Consider the following 24,857-nt stretch of genomic DNA (forward strand, 5'->3'; position numbering starts at 1 on the left):
ATGGCGTATGAAAATCATTCCTTCTGCGTGTATTTATACTATGTATGGCTGAGTTAGTTGGAAAATTTTCTTTATTACATAAGAGGAAATTTATTGTAGAGTATATGTATTGATTTGTCAAGGTTAGAATCTCTGATTTTTTTTTTTAAATAATCTACATGATTCTCTAGCCTTTGCTCCAACTATTATTCTAATGGCTCTTTTTTGTAATAAGAATATATTTTTACTATCTGCAGAATTTCCCCAAAATATTATTCCGTAGGACATGTAAGCATAAACATGAAAGCCTGGAGTTTGCAAACTTTAACCACAGTCTAGTATATAGTCACGAAGCTTGAGTTTTGAGGGTAGGCCTACTAGAAACAATAGACTGTGCCCGTACTATTTCACATTGTCTGTAATGGGGCGATAGTAGCGATCCTAGTGGTTAGCAACTATCTATGGATGCATATTTTCTATATATTGAGCTTCGTGACTGTATATACTAGACTGTGCTTTAATGTTAACGTCTAACGGCAATGTTAATGTCGGTGTTTATGTGAGTCATTGTGAATGGTTCCCTTTGGTAACCTGGCCGCAAACTTCTGTGTTTATGTTACGTTATGTTTAATTTTCATTATGAATGGATCTTAAAAACATTTTATCACCAGCAGCAGTAATACCAACCATTTTAAAATACAGGGCCAGGAAACAGCTTTCGCCCAATTAAATGCCTTCTGGCTTTTACTGTTACAGATCGAAAGCGATTGCCAAGGATAGACTACAGAGTGTAAGCTTAATTTTTTCCTGAATCGAGCGGGGGAAGGTTTTGTGTTGCGTAGTATGGTCAGATAACGCAGGCTGAAGGGACGTCAAGGTTAGAGCATTAGTATACAGCTGACTTCCAATGCAGTTCAGTTCTTCCTTGGTGCTATTCGACAGGAGTAGGCTATGTGCTGGCACTGGGTTTCCCTTTCTCCCTTCCTCATCATCATCCTCGCCTATTTCTTACACTACACTTAGACGAACACTTACACATACACTCATTATAGTATACGACATAACTCTCCACAGATACACGTTACGCATAACGTGGCCCGCCGAAGTGGTGTGCAACTTGAAAAAGAGTCACAGTCCTGCCATCTATCCGCAGTATGCGGAACCCGAATCACGCAAGTGAAGTGGGTAGGTATTAAGCACTCGACACACACTAACGTCTATTATGCAATATTTCTCCTGCTCTTCCAGTCAAGTTAAACGCACAATAATCCCTTTTGCTTCCTGTGTTAAAAACCTTGGAGTTTACTTTGATACGCATTTAAACCGGAATAACCAAGTAACCCATATTACCAAAAAAAAGTGCTTTCCATACTACATTCCTTAAACAGCATTCGAAAATTCCTTCCGCTATCACTCAAGAAAATACTAGTGGAAACATTAGTAATGCCCCACTTCGATTATTGTGATTTTCTACTGACTGACCTCAATGTCAACCAGTCGCAAAAATTACAACGTGTTCATAATTCTTGTGTTCGCTTCGTCTGCGATGTCCGTCGCGCTGACCACATTACCCCATCCTTCCAAACTCTAAACTGGCTACGGCTTAACGAACGTAGAAATTTTCATTCTCTTGTTCTCCTTTTCCAAGTCCTTCACACTTCTACACCTACCTACCTTGCCTCCCGTTTCAGTTACCTGTCATCATATCATAATTTCTTCACACCCACGCAAAATAGCCGCACACTAGCCATACCAACACATAAGACATCATCGTATTCATCATCATACACAATCTCGCTCTCGCGCTTGTGGAATACCCTACCCAGTGACATCAGAGACTGTCGGAATTTAGTAGCGTTCGAAAGCAAGCTTATTAAGCATTTTCTTACTGCGAGAGTAGGTTTAATTTTTACTTAATCAATAAAAGAAATGCTTCTCTATTTTTAACTTTTACAATAAACTGTCTAGCTTTTATTAATCAGTTAATCTTTTAGTACTTTGATTTTTATTATATTTGTAAATTTAATATTAATTGTAATTACAATTGTACTTGTATTCTTAATATTGTAGTTGTAATCTCCTAGTAGAGGGGAAGAGAAGGCTGTCATCATATCATAATCTCTTCACACGCACGCAAAATAGCCGCATACTAGCCATACCAACACATAAGACATCATCGTATTTATCATCATACACAATCTCGCTCTCTCGCTTGTGGAATACCCTACCCAGTGACATCAGAGACTGTCGGAATTTAGTAGCGTTCAAAAGCAAGCTTATTAAGCATTTTCTTACTGCGAGAGTAGGTTTAATTTTTACTTAATCAATAAAAGAAATGCTTCTCTATTCTTAACTTTTACAATAAACTGTCTAGCTTTTATTAATCAGTTAATCTTTTAGTACTTTGATTTTTATTGTATTTGTAAATTTAATATTAATTGTAATTATAATTGTAATTGTATTCTTAATATTGTAGTTGTAATCCCCTGGTAGAGGGGAAGAGAAGGCCTGATGGACTTACCTCTACCAGGTTAAATAAATAAATAACTCTTCACAAAATTTCCAACATTCATAGCTTTCCAGTTCGTCGAAAGATTCTTTCATTGAAAAGTAGTAAACGTAAAATGTCTTCTGCGTATTAAAATTTGAGAACTACAAGAAAGTTGAGCATACAAGAAGGCCAGGTGCTCCGTGTTAATTCGTGCTGAAGGCAGAAGAGGCAGCTCGTTAGCATCTCTTGTTGTCTGTGCAATGTGCCGGCACTTCTGCTCCGCCCGGGGCGCTCTCCGCTTGCATAATTGACTTTGAACTCTATCAGAATTTCGTAAAGTGCTCTCCTGCGCTTGCGTGTGGGCAGCAGTTATCCCCTTCGAATTATTTTGAATGGCGGACAACTTTTACGTAGCCACAAGGTAGTCCGGCTCTTGGGGGTGGAGTAGAGGGCGAGTTGGCGCTGCTAACAAAGAATTGTCTGTCGTGATCCATTCCTTATCTCTGAAGGCTAATATTGGTCACTCCGCCTGTACAAGTTCTAGTTAACTCATAAGGCAAACGGACATGCTGTGCAGATTTAACGCTTCGGCCAACTGTGGCTAAGCTACAAAAGCTATTCAATGTCAATTAGAATTATAGTAGTACTGTTATGCAGTAGAGTTGAGTCGATTCGTGAAAGAATCGTTCATTCGAACGATTAATAATAAAGAATCGTAAGAATCGATTCGTGGTATCAACGAATCGTCGTTCAAAAGAATCGTAACGAATCGTCATTCAAAAGAATATTAACGAATCGGCATGGTATCGTAACCCACGATTCTATTTACTTGTTTGATGTAACCTGTCAACGGACATTTCCGAACCGTGACGAATGCTCCCGAGCGAGAGTGAAATCAGAATACTGCATTTGTTAAGTATGGAAAATAATGAACACAAACCTGAAATTTGCATAGTTAAATAAAGGTGTAAAGAAAAAAATGTACTTCATAATAAGGTAAAAGGTAAAGGTAAAAAGGTAAAGGTATCCCCGTAACATGCCATGAAGGCACTTGGGGGGCATGGAGGTAGAGCACCATGCTTTCCATGACCTCGGCACTAGAATGAGGTGGTGTGGTCGGCACCACGCTCTGACCGCCTTTTACCCCCGGGAAGGACCCGGTACTCAATTTTATAGGAGGCTGAGTGAACCTCGGGGCCGTTCTGAAAGTTTGGCAACGAGAAAAAATCCTGTCACCACCTGGGATCGAACCCCGGACCTTCCAGTCCGTAGCCAGCTGCTCTACCAACTGAGCTACCCGGCTGCCTTCATAATAAGGTTCAGTTGATAAATTATAATTTAGAAACATTATCTTGGATAATTTTGTAGACTAATGGAGGTCATGGGCGGCCGGGTAGCTCAGTTGGTAGAGCAGCTGGCTACGGACTGAAAGGTCCGGGGTTCGATCCCAGGTGGTGACAGGGTTTTTTCTCGTTGCCAAACTTTCAGAACGGCCCCGAGGTTCACTCAGCCTCCTATAAAATTGAGTACCGGGTCTTTCCCGGGGGTAAAAGGCGGTCAGAGCGTGGTGCCGACCACACCACCTCATTCTAGTGCCGAGGTCATGGAAAGCATGGGGCTCTACCTCCATGCCCCCCAAGTGCCTTCATGGCATGTTACGGGGATACCTTTACCTTTTAATGGAGGTCATACTGAATGGTTCCAGCCAATGAGAAAGAGACAATCCAATGTCTCGCCTCTTATGCCATCTATGCGAGAGATGTAGAACGTTTTTGTTCTACGCGTGGTTTGCAAAGGAAAGTGTCCTGCGTGTCGTTTGTTGACGATTCAAAAGAATAGTTGGAATCGCAGACTGGGAAGAATCGTGAACTCGTTGACGATTCAAAAGAATAGTTGGAATCGCAGACTGAGAAGAATCGTGAACTCGTTGACGATTCAAAAGAATAGTTGGAATCGCAGACTGAGAAGAATCGTGAACTCGTTGACGATTCAAAAGAATAGTTGGAATCGCAGACTGGGAAGAATCGTGAACTCGTTGACGATTCAAAAGAATAGTTGGAATCGCAGACTGAGAAGAATCGTGAACGAATCGTTAGAATCGATTCGTAATGTCTGATTGAATCGTTGGAATCGACTTCTGAAAAAAGAATCGTGTTGCCCAACTCTATTATGCAGTACATATACAGGCTGTCCCATTTATCTTGTGCACCTGTTATAACTTTTTTGTTTGGATAGGTATTGGAATTTTTGTTTTTGAGCGTTATGTTAGAACGAGGGGCTAACATCAGTGTGGAGATGTGGTGCATGTAACTTCATTATGGTACAAGATACACGTGACGTCATCAATTTTTCAAATAGCACTACATACTTTAATCATGTTACATTGATTACACACAATAAGACGAGTTCAAAAATGTATCACAATGTCACCTTCCTAATCAATAACAACAACAAAACGAAACAAAAACGTACTTCCAACGTGGTGATGTTATGCTTTGAGAGTCACAGAAGATGTTCCAAATGGTGACTATTCTCATTAATGCACATTCGAAGGCGTTCCCCGAAAGACCGTATGGCTGCCAGCAACATGAGATTTTTCTCATTATACGCATGAAATATTTTTATTGTTGTTGTGTTTTAAACTATGTAACATCATTTTTGTATCCAGTACACATTTTTAAAGTATTATGGGACATTTTGAATCCCTAGTGTGTTGTAATATTATCAGTAGCAGTGAAAAATTAAAAACAAGTAAGTTTTGTCATAAAAAATTCAATTCATTTTCCCCGGAAAATGGTACGTGATGGGGCAATTTGGATTTTAAATTCAGATTTAGGGCACACATATTAGTAATAGTCACCTATTTTTATTTCGGAGCAAGACAAAAAGTACAAATTTGTTGTTCAGTGTAATTTATGCTTAATCTACCTACACCACCACTTTCCCCAATAATTTTTTACTTGTCTCATTAATAGTGTCACCTGTCGAGAATCAGCGGAACTATTCCAAAGTTCGTCAATTTGTTACATCTTTGGTTCTGATTTATATCGTGTTTAGAATGTTCGCTTACACGATCAGAAAATTGTAGGTCAGATTTCTTCGAACGTCAATGTACGTACATTATTTTCGAACTAATATGATGTTTGTTTCGCTGACTTTTGCTGTGATTGTACAACAGTATACTAGTATAAAATACAGACTTAAGTTTGTGGGATTGGGAATAATTGATGTGTGTGACCTTGCATCTCACGACGTAGCAGAAAGGCAGTCGACACCCATACAACACGGCGATGCGATGCGGAGAAACGCGTCCTTGTCAAGTCCACGACAAACAATATATCGGAAACAATGTTAACATACATTTCTCACTTACAAACTGAAGCATTTAGAGGACTCAACAAGTATGTAATTATATTTCTCCATGCATTATTATTCGACGCCTTCTGCTGTGGCTAAAGCTGTAGTATTTCTATGTACAAATCCAGCGAACACGAGTTCGATACTCGATCACATTTATCTCCTCTCCGTTGCGACTGGGTGTGTCTCTTGTTAAACTACCTGAACCTGTAATCAATAATGTAAAGAAGATTATGCAAGAGTGAGAAGAAATAATAATAATAATAATAATAATAATAATAATAATAATAATAATATTAATAATAATAATAATAATTTATTTTAGCTGGCAGAGTTAAGGCCGTAAGACCTTCTCTTCCACTCAACCAGCAAAAAGTATACATACTCGTACATATGTATGAACTTACAAAGAATTCAACAATTTGATTTAGATAAGAGTTACATGTATACAAGAGTTATTTACGAATTAAACAACAAAATACTATGAACTATTAATTAAACATTAAAATACGAACTGTGTAGCAGAATTAAGCTAACATACATAAAATGTTAATACATTTCAAATAATGTTAGAGGTAATAGAAAGAGATTATTATGAGACAATTTTGAAAATACAGCACTATCAGGATGCATGTCTAAAGGAAGAAGTAACAATGTAGACAGTGATAGTTTAAGTCAGTATGATTGGAGTGAAATACTAAGAAGGTTATCTTTTAAGCTGTTTTTAAAAGTGTTTATTGTCTTGCAGCCCCTAATACTTTGTGACAAGGAATTCCATTGTCGCGAGGTGGATACTGTAAAAGATGATTAATAACAAGATGTTCAATGAAGAGGTATACTAATTGTGATCTGGTATTTACGTCGTGGTTAGGGTATAGATAAGAGAAACGAGACGAAAGATAATTTTGTGTTGAAGTGTGCAGAATTCGAAAGAGTAAAGACAAAGAGTGCAAAGTTTTACGTTCTTTAAGTCGGAGCCACGAAAGACTTGCGAAGGACGGTGATATGTGATCATATCGTCGGATGTTGCACACATATTCTGAACTCGCTGTAACTTGACTGACAGTTCAGAACTTAAGTCACTTAACAAAACGTCACAATAATCAAAGTGCGGCATTACTAGGGTTTGTACTAGGGTAAGTTTTGGTTGCTGGGGCAAGAAGTATCTTAAGCGACTCAAACAGTGAATGGAGGAACAGATAGTGAATATTAATAACATCGTCTGCTATAACTTGAATGGTAGGTCTACCGTTTGCAGTTACATACTGTATGTACTAGAACACTTCGGTTCATTTTCTTGTTATGAAATTAAAATTAGTCTCTTTCACATTTGAATGGTAATGTGCTCCTTTTTCTGTGTTTGTCTCGTATTGTAGCCTTGCGTCATATTGACCATCTGACTAAGAACTCCGACTTCTTATGAATGTTATGAATATTTTATATTGGTTCATAATATTCTCCACAATCGGGACGGAATGGGCAGAGGAACTGATTCTTGAAGCATCAATGATTAATAATAATAATAATAATAATAATAATAATAATAATAATAATAATAACAGTAACAAATATAAATGATACTCGGGAAGAAATTAAACACAGAATAAATATGGGAAATGCCTGTTATTATTCGGTTGAGAAGCTCTTATCATCCAGTCGCCTGTCAAAAAGTCTGAAAGTTAGAATTTATAAAACAGTTATATTACCGGTTCTTCTATATGGTTGTGAAACTTGGACTCTCACTTTGAGAGAGGAACTTAGGTTAAGGGTGTTTGAGAATAAGGTGCTTAGGAAAATATTTGGATCTAAGAGGGATGAAGTTACAGGATAATGGAGAAAGTTACACAACACAGAACTGCACGCATTGTATTCTTCACCTGACATAATTAGGAACATTAAATCCAGACGTTTGAGATGGACAGGGCATGTAGCACGTATGGGCGAATCCAGAAATGCATATAGAGTGTTAGTTGGGAGGCCGGAGAGAAAAAGACCTTTAGGGAGGCCGAGACGTAGATGGGAAGATAATATTAAAATGGATTTGAGGGAGATGAGATATTATGTTAGAGACTGGATTAATCTTGCTCAGGATAGGGACCAATGGCGGGCTTATGTGATGGCGGCAATGAACCTCCGGGTTTCTTAAAAGCCAGTAAGTTAGTTAGTTAATAATAATAATAATAATAATAATAATAATAATAATAATAATAATAATAATTCGTAATTTCACCAAAATTTATAGAAAAACCAGATATGAATTCAAAATTAAGTTGGTTATTTTTAAAACTCTAAGCCAAGAATTATATAGGGATGAAGTTACAGGAGAATGGAGAAAGTTACACAACGCAGAGCTGCACGCATTGTATCCTTCACCTAATTAGGAACATTAAATCCAGACGTTTGAGATGGGCAGGGCATGTAGCACGTATGAGCGAATACAGAAATGCATATAGAGTGTTAGTTGGGAGGCCAGAGGGGAAAAGACCTTTGGGGAGGCCGAGACGTAGATGGGAAGATAATATTAAAATTGATTTAAGGGAGGTGGGATATGATGGTAGGGACTGGATTAATCTTGCTCAGGATAGGGACCAATGGCAGGCTTATGTGAGGGCGGCAATGAACCTCCGGGTTCCTTAAAAGCCAGTAAATAAGTAAGTCAAGAATTATGAACTTGTGGGAAAACGGGAAAAATATTTTAATTAATTAATTAATTAAGCTTCCTTTATGAAAAGGTTGCCAGGTTTGACAAAGCGTATTATATAATTAATTTGGAAAACACACCTAAAAGGTAAAAAGATTTACATTTGAAACGGTTAAGGAATCGAATATATAAAACGTCAGAAAAAATTATACCTAAGTAGCGTACATGCTCATTTACAGTTAAATAAGGAATAATAGTATCATCAGAAAAGTTTGAATGATGATGATGATGATGATGATGATGATGATATCCACGGAATGTTTTAATAATTAAGCGAGATTATTATTATTATTATTTATTGTTATTATTATTATTATTATTATTATTATTATTATTATTATTATTATTATTATTATTATTATTATTATTATTATTATTATGGGGCGGATGTTGATGACCTAAAAATCTACTTAAAATGATCATTAAAATGTCTTTAAACTAATGGAAAAATGACTTAAAATTAAAAGAAAATGACATTTAATTTATTATTCACCGTACTCGCACAAGTTCTTAAAAATTAGTCACTTTGTTTTAGTGACTGCCCTGCAAATCTCGGGGGGAGGAGGAAACTTCCTGGAATTTGGCTAAGATAAAGGAAAAGAGACCTTCATTCTCCGTCTCCTCCTCCTTTCTCACTTCACTTTTGTTACCAGATCTTCCAGATGAGGGAGTGTGAATGACAAAACAAATTGTGAGCGCAACGTGCATTCTTGCAATCTTTGTGTTAAATATACTGTCTACTACAGTACACATCTCTTCCGAACCATGTTGGGGACACAACGTCCTGTCCAGGACACGGTGAAAGTTTCCTCCCTTCCAAACATAAATGCTAAAGACAACCTCATACCGACAAAAGAACAGTTGTCAAGCATTTTATATTACTTCGGTTGTGTGAAGTGAAGCCTTCAGTGGAATGAGGGATGGACTTTAGAGTCTGTTCCAAATTATAAAACTCAATCTTCACTGTTATTGACTTGTTCAGTAGGTAATTACTACTGACCTATTTGCTTAGAAAAAGATTTAACAGATCTATCGGTAAATAAGAAAATAAAATGCGTTCCAAATGATCTAAAAGTTCTTCAAAGTATTAAAAATAACCAAAAACTGCCGAAAAAAATATTAAAATTACCTATTAGTTCAAAAACGTCAAAAAATGCAATATAAGAAATTATTTTTTTACGTTGATTTTAACATAGAAAGAATTTCTATATTAGCGTCCTAATGTCAAAAAATAAGATGACTTTTCATCAACATCCATCCCCTAATTATTATTATTATGACGTTTGCGATGTTAATACTGAGGATTGCCCTCATCTGAGCTGATGAATTCAACGGAGGGTGCAGCAAATGTTATGGATTGCTTCCACCAAGCAATGTATTTAGAAATGTAGGGACTAGACTTATGTAAATTGAATTGTTGCCTAGCAGCAGGTTTCTTGGTACAAGTGACCTTGTGTGAAGTTTTAAAGAGAAAATGGACTTGTCTCCCGTCGTGACGATTGTAAATTGGAAGCGATGGCTGCAGAATTACGTCGTGTAAATGCTGCACGATGCTTGTAATCGACCGCCCTGGAACTGTGTATCATTCTCCTCTATTGTGGGCGTGTGCTTTGCAACCAAGGGAGCAACCGTAAAGGCATTTGAAACAAAGACGCTCGAAACACGCAGAAATCATACCAGGGGTGAGGAGCCTGAACTTTCCTTCCCTTCCATTGTCCTTTGTAAGCGGTTATACTTGCGTCATGCTTACCACACGACCAGAGAGTCCGTTATTTGTGTTACATAGCTGTCTCGGTAACACTATTTGTTTATTTATCTATCTATCTATCTATCTATCTATCTATCTATCTATCTATCTATCTATCTATCTATCTATCTATCTATCTATCTATCTGTCTGTCTATCTGTCTATCTGTCTGTCTATCTATCTATCTATCTATCTATCTATCTATCTATCTATCTATCTATCTATCTATCTACCTATCTATCTATCTATCTATCTATCTAACTATCTATCTATCGTCCACACCTGTGGAGTAACGGTCAGCGCGTCTGGCCGCGAAACCAGATGGCCCGGGTTCGATTCCCGGTCGGGGCAAGTTACCTGGTTGAGGTTTTTTCCGGGGTTTTCCCTTAACCCAATATGAGCAAATGCTGGGTAACTTTCGGTGCTGGACCCCGGATTCATTTCACCAGCATTATCACCTTCATCTCATTCAGACGCTAAATAACCGAAGATGTTGATAAAGCGTCGTAAAATAACCTACTAAAAATCTATCTATCTATCTATCTATCTATCTATCTATCTATCTATCTATCTATCTGTCTGTCTGTCTGTCTGTCTGTCTGTCTGTCTGTCTGTCTGTCTGTCTGTCTGTCTGTCTGTCTATCTATTTATTTATCTATAAGAAGAAGAAATGCTCAATTAAAATCTCTCCTGCCCCACTGTGAAATAGTCTCTAGATACGTCCGGTACTTCGATTATTATATGTCGTCTAGTATCAAAGTCAGCTACATCCAGCAAACTGTGTTTAAATTGAAGGTTGAAGTTCCCGGTTAGGTACAGAGTCAGCTACAGCCATGTATGTAGATTTCGCGCGTATTTTATATCAAATGCTATTAATTTGATATTTTGTGCATAATTATTTTCTATCTTTGCAAAAACAGCTAAATCCACAATGGTGGGTTCAAACCCAGCTACATACAAATAAAAAATGTTTCCCGCCAAAAATCAGAAACCTAGAAAATTCAAATTTCCAGTATATGTTTGTCTATGTCGTAACTTTATGGTGCCAAAGTAACGAAACTGTTTATAGAAAACCCGTTGTTAAAATTAGTTTTGTTGGATGTATCTGACTTTGATACTATACGACTCCGTATCAGTCATGTGGTAACGTGTTTAATAGGACCCACAGCCATCCTGGAAGTCACACGGCCGTCTAGTCCGGCCCCCATTTCAGGATCTGAAACTGAACGACCGCGCCGCGCCGGTGTGATCGCGGACCCCCGCTGCCTTGAACAAGTTTCACGCACCTCTGTTATTGCTGCGGTGTCATTGAGACTACAAAAAAGATGTTTTATAGTCGCGGATAATGTAGCCGCCGTGTGTATATAGTTCTTCAACCAATGCGATCGATGGGAAAGTGGCATTGTGTGTCTTATGGTCAGTAGAATTTCAATCACTTGAAACTAATATTTTTACTCGTAGGATTGCGTAATGAGAGTTTGAGGCCTTCATCCTGTTATTCCAGAATGTGCGAACACTTCCCGTCTGTAACGTAAAATCACCATCGTTCCCACCCATTTTCCCGAATGCTACTTTCCCGAAGTCACGGTCCCGAATTTCATTTACTATTCGGTTTCTCGAATATACAGGCACATTACTTTATTTTTACCAACATTTTTAACATTAACCTGGCTATACTCGGAAACACTGTTGCCCCCTTCCATTACAGGAGTTCTATGTTACTAGTGCAATATGTAAACAAATCATTTTACTAGGTATAGGAGGAGAGAAAAGTAGTGTATCCATTTATGTTGTAGGGAAATACGATATTACGATTTTCAGTTTGATCATCACTTTTACGGAATTTACCAAAATACAGTAGAGTAGTAACATTTTTTTTTTCAATAACTCAACTTTTTAGGTGGATATGTTCGTTATGTAATGTCTACTTTATTTAGCATATTAATTATTGATGTTAACATACAATATAGAGAGTGCATTTAAATTGAGGGGGTCATAAGTAAAGGGCTGTAAGTGCACTTGTTACTTTTCGAGAAAATGGGGTTTAAATATTTAAGCTTTCGTAAAACCGGTGAAATTTTTATTTAAATTTTAATGTGTGATGTGATTAAAATATCCCTTTGCCACTAAAATTTTAGATACTTTAGCTTATACTGGATGCACTTACCTCATGTCATTACCAATGTCACTAGCATTCCTTTGCTTCTAGCCACCTCTATTCAAAATAAGCTAATCTGAATTTTTAAACAAGTTGCTGAAAATGGTTGCCGTTCATTACAATGCAGGCTTCAATTCAGTACGCATATTATTAAAAACATTTTGAAGCATATTCTCTGAAATTGAATTTATCGTTTCTTCAGTATAATTTTTAGTACGATATTATAAATATATGTTCTTTCTTCTATAGAAAACGCAACCATATTTCTGAAACGCACTATACACTGCAGTGTTTACTTCAGTGCTTGAAGACTTCGAATGCAACGGCGGCCGTAAGTTTGTGTGTCTGACGGGAGCAAGGACATTAGTGAAGGGGTGGGAGTGAAGTACATTCAGAAATGCAGGCACAATAAAAATGCAAGTAAAAATAAAATGATGTCCCTGTATTATGCGATAAATTCCCAACAGTAAAAGACGTGAACTGACAATCACTACATGTTGTCAGGAAACAAAAGAATTACAAAAACCACATTTAGGCAAAAAAAATAATCTTAAATTATGTTATGAGAAACATGGCAGATGAAGCCACAATTATAAATTCAGCGCGACTATGTAAAATGCTTGGAAGGTTACGTGTATTTAAAGAGCAAGAATGCGCCTGGAGGAAAAATATACTGGGATTGTGCAAAAGTACGTTCCAAAGAATATTCTGCGCGAGCGATTACTTTTGGACCGTCTACCTGCAAGTACTGAAAGGGCCAGCCGCATCCCGACTGAGTTCCAAAATGAAGAGAGCGACACGAGGACCATGTTTGGAAAGAATATGCCGTATTATTGTCAGAGTACTTTGGCTGATCACATTCCCCTCCCGTCCCCTCGCGTATGTGGTAGCTGTTAGGTTACGTCCATTTTCGGCTTTCCCCCTTCAAAATTCTCTAGAGCTCCTTCAGTGGAGCAGCGTAACCCGGAGTGAGACAAGTGGCCAACAGGCTTGGAGCTCACATATTCAGTTTCTTTCAGCCCCGAACGCTTTGCGAGGACGCGTTTTGCGTACCTTTTAAATTTCTCCTCCCATTTCTCCTCCTTTAATTCAATTCAATGCAAGTATTTCAGTCTCATTCCACCGTTGCTAGACAACCAGCAGTGTCAAAGCCCGTGAGGTCGTACGTACGATTCTTCCGCGGAGAAACCGAGGGCCGCCCCGCATGCCACAGTGCTCACAGCATGTCAAGGAGAACCTGGAGGCGAAGCTGATGTGCTCAATGAAAGTGGTGAGTGGGCAGGCCCATCCCGTAGCGAGTGTGTGGGAACCTGCAGGTCTTCGTGCACACCGAAATGTTTACTTTTTTCACTATTGCCACTACTAATTCCATCATTATTTTATTCCAATTCGTCTTATTTTCATTTTCTTCCTTTTTTTTCCACGTCTTTTCATATTTCTTCTTCTACCTTCTCAGTCCTGTTGTTCTTCATCTTCTTCTTTCTTCTCTTTTTCTCTTCATCTTTTTCCTCTTTCCCCTCTTCTTCTCGAATTCGCCTTTATTCTCTTATTTCTCATCTTTTCCTATTTTCACTTCTCTACCCCACTATCTGCCTTTGTACAGTTGACTAAACAACAACAAAGAACTGTTTCTTATCCTTTTTTCCTTATTTTTCCTCCCTCTTTCTTCTTAATGCCCTCTTCCTTAGTCCCTTCCACTGCCTATCCATTTCTTTTCTCTCCAAATTCTCTTTTTTCTTTTTTCTTTCTTAATCCTCTGCATCTGCTTCTTCTCCTGTTTGCTCTATTTCGTCCACTTTCTGTGATAATTTCCTACTTTCTCATTCTCTTCTATTTCTATATCTACTTCCCATCCTCATTTATTTCTTGTTATTCCCCGCCTCTTTCTCTGACTGACAGATCATTCCAATTTCACTAGCTTCCAGTAACCGACTCAGAAATCTAGTACAATTTTAATTTCGTGGAACTCCAGACCGAAAACGTCTGTCTCAGCTGCCAACATAACAGTTACAAAATCATTACCATTTGTAGTATTTGTCAGTATCGAAATTCAAAACGAAGTTGGCAAAAGAAAATTCAACTTGCAAAGTAGAAAATTACCACAATCCATTATCATATTAAGACATTATTACAAAAGCAACCCTTGTCAAAATTGTTATTTTTCAAGAGAATAATGAAAATAAATATAACAACACATGCCAGCTGTTTCCGTACAACTGGTGTTTATCCTTGTGGCTATTGCACCTTACATGCGTCATTTTTGGAGTCTATAAACATTTTAAATAGTAGCAAATTGTCCTTCACTCAATTTCATTAGGTTGTTTTTGTAATAATGTCTTCATATGTAGTAATGGGGGGGGGGGGGAAGGTTAGGTTTCTCCCTTAGGATATGAAGTAAGCTGACCCGGACTATAGTAGGGAACTTCGGCAGAAAATGTTTTTGATTTCGGTTGTATAACAGAGGTATTTACAAGTCATTAACATTTCACAGTTTCTGTATAAGTTAATTCCTGTATTGAATTGCTAATATAACTTCCTTTAGACAGGAGAGATTGCATAACACATTATAATTACTAAAGTTTCCATTAAAGAACGCCATAGTTCACAGCCAAGTTTGGTATGTTTCCAGTGTAATTACGCTCTTGCTTAATCGAATACACATTCTGCTTTCTCGGATTTGTGCGGAAAGCTACGATACAGGAGACGGAATATTAAAAATCGTTACGTAATGGGCTAGAAATAGCGGCTCGGTAGTGAACCTTGCAGGAAAAGAATGTGGAGACAATGATGGTGACAGGCAAGACTGATATTGTGGGAGAGGTCGCCCCCCCCCACCCCTCCACGCAAAGTAATGACCTACTTCCAGCAGGGTTAGCGACCGCGAACCAGCCGGCCGGCAGAGGTAAAACTGTCGGTCACGTGACCGTTTTGTCTGTGACGTCACAGCGGGTTCAGTGAAAGTGGTCGGCGTGAACGTTGGCAGAATTAACTTTTCAAAATATTTCGCGATAAAAAGCTCAATTACTGCCATTTGCAGTGCAAATTCTCTTGATCAGTCACAACCGCAGCTTTATGTTGTGTCACAACATTCCACCATTTTATGTGTTGCCGGGTATTATAATTAAATTTATTTGATTTCACATTGCTTGCGTAATGTTGACTTTTTTATGATTAACGACTATACAGTACCTATACATCTATAACCATTACACCTGTTAACTTACGCCCTTTACTTTTAAAGACGTGTGCATCCAGAGAAAACACCTCTGCAACATCAATATCGTTATTCATACATTACCAGTTTAAAATTGTGGTTTCATTTTTTTTTCTGATCCGACGACATTACTACTAGATTCTTAACGAATCGAGTGATAGCAAAACGTCCCTCTTTTTTTTTTCTTCTCTCGGAAGGAAGCATCATCATAATTGTAAAATGCCCCGTTAGTAAGGTTGCCAGAGGTCTCGATATTGCGGGACATTCTCGATTTTAAAGAAATTTTCCGGTGTCCCGCACATACCCGTTGCGGGACGCAGAATGTCTCGCTTTTTAAGATACTACCCATTCATAATTATAAGCATAAAATTCGCACGACGCACAACAAATGCACCACGCACCTTGTTCAGACTTCAGGTGTGTGCAAATTTAAGAGAATACTTTTTCACCACGTTAAGTTTATGGAAGATTGGTAAATGGGCAACTTATTAGTGTTATATGTTTAAGCACGTGGGCATACAGCTGTTTCGGTATGTACACCATCGTCAGAGCCTACTGGATCATAGCGTCATCTTGATATCGCTGCCTGTTGTAAGGGTGTGTTTGTGTGTTGTAATGTGGAGTCAAATAGTGTGTGTGTTCTGAAATTGATCTGTGTGTTGAGAATTTGATTTGGGTGTGTTTTAGTGTGTCTGTATATTTCATAAATTACGTCGTAAGAACAGATTGCAGGATAAAATAAACATATTTACAATTAGGCCTACGTCGTAGGCAAGTTTTAATTAGTTCTCGCAAAATGTCATTAATTATGGCATTTGTGTTATGAAATTTAATATTGTACAGTTACACATTATAGATCTAAAGTGGTGTTCTGAAATAAAGAATGGGCAATATTTTCTAGGATCAATGCACGAAAATATAAGGAACATATTTGAACGTCATTTTCATGGTTCATTTATTTGTCATGATCTGATCGACAACTCAATTGTAACGTGGAGAAATGTTAAGGTTGCCAAATCGGTTCATCCTATGAAGTAATTTACTCATTTATTTACTTATTTATTTTTTGTTTATTTATTTGTTTATTTTATTTCTTTGTTTATTTATTTAGGCCTACTTATTATTTATTTATTTAGAAAGGAAGGATATATATCCTATATTTACTCTATGGTTCAGTCTCGCAACTCTATACGCCAGTAGTTATTCAGCCAGCAATAGGTAATGTCCAAATTTCACGAGAAGATACCTGCGAGGGGGGTATGCTCCTTGCGGGGTAAGAGGAGAGGGTCAACTAGTAACTCTGCTCCTCTGAAGAAGCAAGTGGATGGGATGGTGTCATTGGCTGGCTGGACAAACAAGGCTTAGTCATTGGCCGGCCGGTTCCATGTTGGGGAGTTCGTTGTAAGAGAAGGGGAAAAACTCGCATTCCTTGCTCGGATCTTCTCCTGAAGTGCGGACTGATGTACTTACAAAATATAGGGCTAGAGTAGCCTAGTATAAGCAGTTACTTGAACTGCTGCCAGAAAGTAAAAAGGAGGATAGCAATGGCAAAGAAAGCTTTTAATAGAAAAAGGAGCATTTTGTGCGGACCTCTCGAAAAAGAACTAAGGAAGAGACTAGTGAAGTGCTTTGTGTGGAGTGTGTTATTGTGTGGTGTAGAAACATGGACATTACGACGAAGTGGAGAGGAGCGATTAAAAGCACTTGAAATGTGGATATGGAGAAGAAAGGAATGTGTGGATTGGACAGACAGAATAAGAAATGAAGCTGTGTTGGAAAGATTGGGTGAAGAAAGAATGATGCTGAAACTGATCAGGAAGAGGAAAAGGAATTGACTGGGTCACTGGCTGAGAAGAAACTGCATACTGAAGGATGCTCATGGAGGAACTTATATTTACAGCACTGCTCAAAATGGTGACCTCCAGTTGGAATGAGCATAATAATGTCGCAATGTGGACCTTTCATCCCCTCCAACATTTCTGATGTGGTTCGGATGATGTCAGACATCTAGGATTCTTGCCAGAACTCCTCTGAAGTGGCTGCAGGTGTCTCTTGGACATTGCTTTTACTGCATGCAGGATGGATTGCCCAACTACCCGACCTAACACAAGATATACAGAGAGTGGGACTTTCAAGTTAATGGGCCGACACGCCACTCTGTCTCCGCCTAAGACTATACAAGACAAGACAAACTTTAATACTCGAGGAAGGATTCTGTTCCCTGACTGATTTCCGTGCAGTGTGGAAACTGCGCCTTAACTTTGCATACACCACACCGACACTACTTAACACTACAGGTTGAAATTCGGCTCCCGACCAGATACTGTAAGTCTTTTTCCTTCCTTCAGACCTTAGAGCAAAGCCATCAAACTTTTATAAGTACTGAGTTAGGAGTGAACTGGCGTACCAGTCCCAGTTTTCTTTATTTGGTTATTTAACGACACTGTATCCACTACTGCTTATTTAGCGTCGATGGAATTGGCGAAAGCTAGAGGGTATTTGGCGAGATGAGGCCGAGGATTCGCCATAGATTATTTAACATTCGCCTTAGGATTGAGGAAAACCTCGTAAAAATACGCCCGATCGCAACTTCGGATGCAATTTTTTCTATTAGGCATGAGTGGAATTTTTTCGTAGAGTCCGAATAAAATAGATATACCTATAATTAGCGCATATAGATACTGTATATAAGTATATACAGAGTGTTCAAAAAGTATGAAATATTACTCATAACTTCTTAAATTTTAATTTCATAAAAAAAAAGTTTTATACAAAACCTGTTTGAAGGTAAACCTTACATGCTACCAGAGTTCGAAAAATAGTTATTCAGGCATACAGAGTGTGACTGAATTACTTACTTACTTACTTACTTACAAATGGCTTTTAAGGAACCCGCAGGTTCATTGCCGCCCTCACATAAGCCCGCCATCGGTCCCTATCCTGTGCAAGATTAATCCATTCTCTATCATCATATCCCACCTCCCTCAAATCCATTTTAATATTACCCTGACATCTACGTCTCGGCCTCCCCAAAGGTCTTCTTCCCTCCGGTCTCCCAACTAACACTCTATATGCATTTCTGGATTCGCCCATACGTGCTACATGCCCTGCCTATCTCAAACGTCTGGATTTAATGTTCCTAATTATGTCAGGTGAAGAATACAATGCGTGCAGTTCTGTGTTGTGTAACTTTCTCCATTCTCCTGTAACTTCATCCCTCTTAGCCCCAAATATTTTCCTAAGCACCTTATTCTCAAACACCCTTAACCGATGTTCCTCTCTCAAAGTGAGAGTCCAAGTTTCACAACCATAAAGAACAACCGGTAATATAACTGTTTTATAAATTCTAACTTTCAGATTTTTTGACAGCAGACTGGATGATAAAAGCTTCTCAACCGAATAGGCTAATAATAGGCATTTCCCATATTTATTCTGTGTTTAATTTCCTCCCGAGTGTCATTTATATTTGTTACTGTTGCTCCAAGATATTTGAGTTTTTCCACCTCTTCGAAGGATAAATCTCCAAGTTTTATATTTCCATTTCGTACAATATTCTCGTCACGAGACATAACCATATACTTTGCCTTACCGGGATTTACTTCCAAATCTATGCTTTACTTGCTTCAAGTAGAATTTCCGTGTTTTCCCTAATCGTTTATGCATTTCCTCCTAACATATTCACGTCATCCGCATAGACAAGAAGCTGATGTAACCCGTTCAATTCCAAACCCATACAGAGTTGACAGTAAACTTTTTTATTGACACGCTGTATAAAATTTACATATAACGAATGTCCATTAAATTTTACGTATGAATGTGCAGAAATTTTACCCATTTACCCTTTTTATATATTTTAACTATTTACTAAACTTGTTTCATGGACCTCGAACTTAAGGCAAATAAGTACTATGTAAAATCATGTAGTGTAGGCCATAAAACTAAACAAAACACTATCAATAACCAAACTTTACAACAGATGCACAAAATGAGGACAATTCACAGCCAAACAGTGTCTCATCTATCACGAAAACAGTTCATTGTTTTTTTCATAGTTAAATGACTGAACTGTTCCATCTCATATCTACAATTGGCTCGTCTTTGGAAAACGAATTTCACAAAGGTTGAGAACCACTGCTATAATCCCATTTAAAGTGCCTTGCTCATTCTCAATAATGTATCCCATAAGATTAAAAGTATCTTTCTCGTCTTACTAATTTACCCTCACGGTGTTGAAAGTTACTTACTCGTTCTCAATACTTCAATTTCTGTGGGATTAAAGTTACGTTGTTTATTCTTAATAATTTTACTGTTATTATACGGAAGGTCCGGAATTCTACCATTCTCAACTAGAGATGTGCAATAAATTTAAACCTTCCCGTTGACAATGAAAGTCCCGAACCTTACTATTGACCCCCAGAAGTCGTATTTTTATCTGACCTAATTCTTTTCCGACTAACATGATATCCGGATACCTGTGTTCTATTCTCATCTGTACTTTAGCGATAAGAGGTCTCTGATAACCGAAAAGATCAACTTATCTCGTAGAAGCACTCGGCTCGAGTAATCTGTGTATTGCCGGCAAGTAGTTCCTCAACTGTTATCCTGGTAGATACAACCATTTAAACCTGGGATTCCTGTAGACAGAGCGGGCTGGTACGACGGAAGCCAATGTCTTGGCAACTTGATGGTAAAACTGCTAATTGTTACGAACTTTGAGATATTTTCAAACAAAGAAACGTTTTCTGTTTTCAGAATTGATACTAGTATCCTACTTTTTGATTCAGTTGGTACGTTTTTTAGCTGAATATCTAGCAGATTCGAGTTCAGTTCCCGAGAGAAAATGGAGACTTTTTTCTTATGCTTTGGGAGTGGATATGTGTCTCTTGTCTTGTCTTGTTATCTTAAGAGGTGATCTTGTGCCATGCTGAAAACATGTGCAAAGGTCCTCAGTAGTTGTATGTAAATGTGTAGTGTTGATTGTGAACTTGAATAAACATATTCATTAACAAGAAAGCGTAATACATCTCTTTCGTCTTCATAATATAATAGCTGATTCCACCACATGTTTATCTTTTAATAGGACGTCTTTTCGACCACTATACCTGTAGTTGCACGAGTTCTTTGTCTTCAGGCATTCTCGCTATCATTTTTGTAATTGACATTTTTTGTTATTGTTGTTATTATGTTGAGATATAAGACGAGTTACGCGTCTTCAGTTCTTCGAGTTGAATTTAAGTGATAGGCCTAACTCAATTGACTTTTTATGATTTAGGATAAAACTCGTCCCGGATACAAAGTCAAGATAAAGGAAGAATATTCTTCGAATTTACTCTGCAAGTCTTACTTTTCCTATCATGAGAAAATTTTTCTGCCACTTTTAGACGTGTTTGTCTTTTGTTTCCGGGAAGAATTTTTTGTTACATTCAGTATTCAAGTATAATTCAAAGATCTTGTTACGAACTAATACTTTAATGAAATTTGCATTATGTTCTTTGAGTAATATTAATTCTTAATGGTTATTTCAATAATATTTTCCCAAAATTTATTTATTTTATTTTATTTACTCTCATGAAGTTAAGACCTTCAGGCCTTCTCTTAAGGCCATCAGATTTTAATATCACTATTATTGCAGAACTATATTAAATCCAACTAGTTCAACCAAAATGTTAGAATTCATACATTTATGATTCTGTGAATTTCATTTTTTAAATGATTGGTTGATTGACAAACTTACTCGTGTTAAATTACATAAGCAACTGTGGCTTACAGCTGTTTCGGTGCTTCTTCACATCATCCTCAGAGCCTACTCTGCCACTTGCGCAAAGGATTGTTTCGTCTCCTATTTTCTCTATAGATTCCAGAATCGGAGTATAGTTCTCGTATTCTCCAGAGGTAGTGTTCACTTGATAGAAACTCTCAACGAAGTTAGGAAGTCGCGCATGCACACAAGACTGATAAAAAATGTTAGCAAATAAAGTCGCAGAGTAGACCCTGAGGATGATGTGAAGAAGCACCGAAACAGCTGTAAGCCACAGTTGCTTATATAATTTAACACGAGAAAGTTTACCAATCAACCAGTAATTTATATATAAGTATTAAAAGTAGTGTAAGCAAGATTCAATATGGATTCATTTTTTACTAAACACTTCGAAAATACTATAATTTGCTCGAAGCTTCTAATCGACTTTATAATCACGTTCGACGAATTTTCTAGCAGAAAAGCCTTTCCACAGCTTGACTACACTCAGTTTATGGAATCTGTAGAGTAAGTCGACGCATTTGGGTGGACCGATGACAAGCGAATGGGCGGAGCCTATTAGTGCGGGAGTTTGTTGCGGGCTGCATCGGCTCACGACCGCTAAGGGGTAAGATGCGCGTGGCAGAAGGTGATAGGTAGGGTGGCATTTTAGATGCTCGTCTTGAAGCAATGCTTTTCCCCAGAGCGGTTATTGGACTGACCCCCTCCACTCGCCACTTGCGCGAAGGATTGTTTCGTCTCCTGTTTTCTCTACAGAATCCAGAAACGGAGTACAGTTCTCGTATTCTCCAGAGGTAGGGTTCACTTGGTAGAAACTTACAGCGAAGTTAGGAAGTCGCGCATGCGCACAAGACTGATAAAAAATTTTAGCAAATAAAGTCGCAGAAATTGTAGCAGGCCTACCATTAGTAATTATAGTTAATACAGCTCTCTGTGCTGCACTGTGTTCTAAGGTTGTTTCTCTTGTTTGTTTTCAGGAATTATGACCCTTACGAGAACCCCGTGTGACTTGGACACGATGAGCCTCTTCCAAGACCTGAAGTTGAAGCGCCGAAAGGTGGACTCCAGGTGTAGTAGTGATGGTGAGTACGTAACTGTCTTATGTTAAGGGGACACTATGGTGAAATAATGGTGAAAAATTAAGAAAATCGATTTAAAAATGTATTGTGGCTCTCTATTTAGACCGAGCTCAAAAAGCTAGTTAATTTATGTTCCCGTGACTATTTTCAAGCTTTCGAGCTAATATGAATAAAAATTTCTGAAAATTGTGACGCAAGGACCCTTTTTAGTGACGTCAATATAAAATACATTTTTAAAATGTCATTTCAAAACTATTAGTCCCAATGGCACCAAATTTTGTACAAATGATAGTATTATAGGCATGTTTATGTAGTTTAAAATTAATAAATTTTGGATGAAAATTGTAAAAGATTTAAAACTCACAGAAGTGTCCCAACGTAGTAAGTAACGAGTGAAAAGCCTTATTTTAATTTTAAAACTTGGTTAATATTACTCTTACTCGCTCATCTAAGTAAATCTTTTTTGAAATACGATATAATGATTGAGTCTTTAATATATATTTCATTTTAGGTCTTGTGTCTTAATTGTATCCCTCGTAATTAACTGAAACTAATTAAGGGATTGCGGCTTAAACTTTCAGCAGATCTTGTGAAACAAATTTGATTTGAAATTATATTTCCCAATTACTCTATTATTACTAGACTTCGTGGAATTGCCACAAGAATCGAAAGGTTTACTACGCACGCGGTATAGACTGTATGAGAAGGGGACGTGCAACGGATGGAGTATGCCTCTGATGTAAACATTGAGCAGTATACAATAAAACCTGTATCCTGCATTCAAGAAATATAATGAATGATCATTGAAGTAGGAAATGTCTAAACATGTAAGTAAATACACAATTATTTTGTAGTGAGATATATTAACTCTTAAAATTTAATGCAGTATACTCTCATCAACCTTGAATATGTGCACTGCAGTGAAGAGTTACGTACATTTTGAGCGACTGCAAAGTGAACCCCCGATGGTCACTCAAACAGTTTTTATATTGGAAAAATGTACGTTCAACATCACACGATGTAATAGGTGCATATTTGAAGAACGGAAAGTCACTACTTTTTAGTACACCTACTTCAGACATCTTGTCGTGACCTGATAGTATATCATTTATAATACGAAGTTGTGAATAGGCAGAATTTTCAGCAATAATGTTTCTCAACTTACATTTCACTTTTTTCTGAAATTAGTGAATTGTTATTTTGGATAACGGTTTGTGATACTTTATACATTATATTAAGGGCTTCTGAGAGTTGTACTGGCTGCGGGGGTAAGGGTATTCCAGGGCTAATTGTTTGGAATAGCAACACTCTCATTGTAGTATGTTTGATTGAATTCTTGTCTGCACTGAACAAATGTTAAGCTTTGACTATTCCAACCACAGTAATGCAAAAACAAGTGCTTACATAGGTATACATTAGCTGTAGCTGCTCTACCTATTTGGACCGGTCACATCTCTTAACATGAACTGCTTATACTACGAGACTGGGAGGTCGCTCACCTCTTCTATACTACCGTACATCGGCAACCTGATTGCTTGCTGCGTGTGGCAATTCAACGAAGTCTAATTATTACCATACCATCTCAGATGAAAGAAAAAAATATCCCTTTTGGATAATTATATCATAATTAAAACATTAAATACTTTACTTCACACTAGTGATGTTCACATATGCCAACAAGAAGATGAAACTGGTTAATCTTATCAAAACACCAAGGATCCGTTTTCTTCAATAAATTATTTACCCTATTAACGCTCAGTGAATCTTTTCTTCAAGTCTTTATTTCATTCATGCTGGAGGAATCCACTTTTTTCTAAAACTTCTGATCTCGTTAACTCTAAGGAATCCGTTTCTTTAAGTCATTAACGTTCGAATGTTTCGATTTCTATTTCTTTATTAACTCTCGGTCGTTTTAACGCTCGAGGGATCCGCTTTCTTTAAGTTCCGCTGCCACTAATGCTCGAGGAATCCGTTTTATTTAAGGCTCGCTGAAAGGGAAGAAATGTATCTAGGTAACATAGCAGAATACAACAAATATATTCTCAGAGATCAGATGCAATATGGAAGTCGTTCTCCATTGTGTAACCTCTTTTGAAGTTAAAATGTGGTGTATAGTTGAAACGATTCTGAGAAAATTCCAAACTAATGTCAATAATGTCTGGTACCCAGAATTATGAAACTTTTTATAATTGGCTGAAAATTGAAATTTTCTTCTTTATCTTGTTATTTAACCTCCTCCATTGTAAAAGGTATCCCCCGTAACATGCCATGAAGGCACTTGGGGGGCATGGAGGTAGAGCCCCATGCTTTCCATGACCTCGGCACTAGAATGAGGTGGTGTGGTCGGCACCACGCTCTGACCGCCTTTTACCC

At 37.7% G+C, this 24,857-nt stretch overlaps 1 protein-coding gene across 2 annotated transcripts in view; it reads left to right on the top strand.

Annotated features, from left to right (window-relative positions):
- Positions 1-24,857, top strand: part of Hr4 (Hormone receptor 4) — a 266,887-nt gene that overhangs the window by 97,836 nt on the left and 144,194 nt on the right. For both annotated transcript variants that reach the window (XM_069839246.1, XM_069839248.1), the window contains exon 2: positions 22,383-22,487. In XM_069839246.1, the coding sequence (XP_069695347.1) occupies positions 22,388-22,487 (100 nt within the window). In that variant the 5' untranslated portion in view covers positions 22,383-22,387. The remainder of the gene's footprint in view (positions 1-22,382; positions 22,488-24,857) is intronic.

The sequence above is a fragment of the Periplaneta americana genome, chromosome 11 (genome assembly GCF_040183065.1).
Source record: "Periplaneta americana isolate PAMFEO1 chromosome 11, P.americana_PAMFEO1_priV1, whole genome shotgun sequence".
NCBI lineage: Eukaryota > Metazoa > Arthropoda > Insecta > Blattodea > Blattidae > Periplaneta > Periplaneta americana.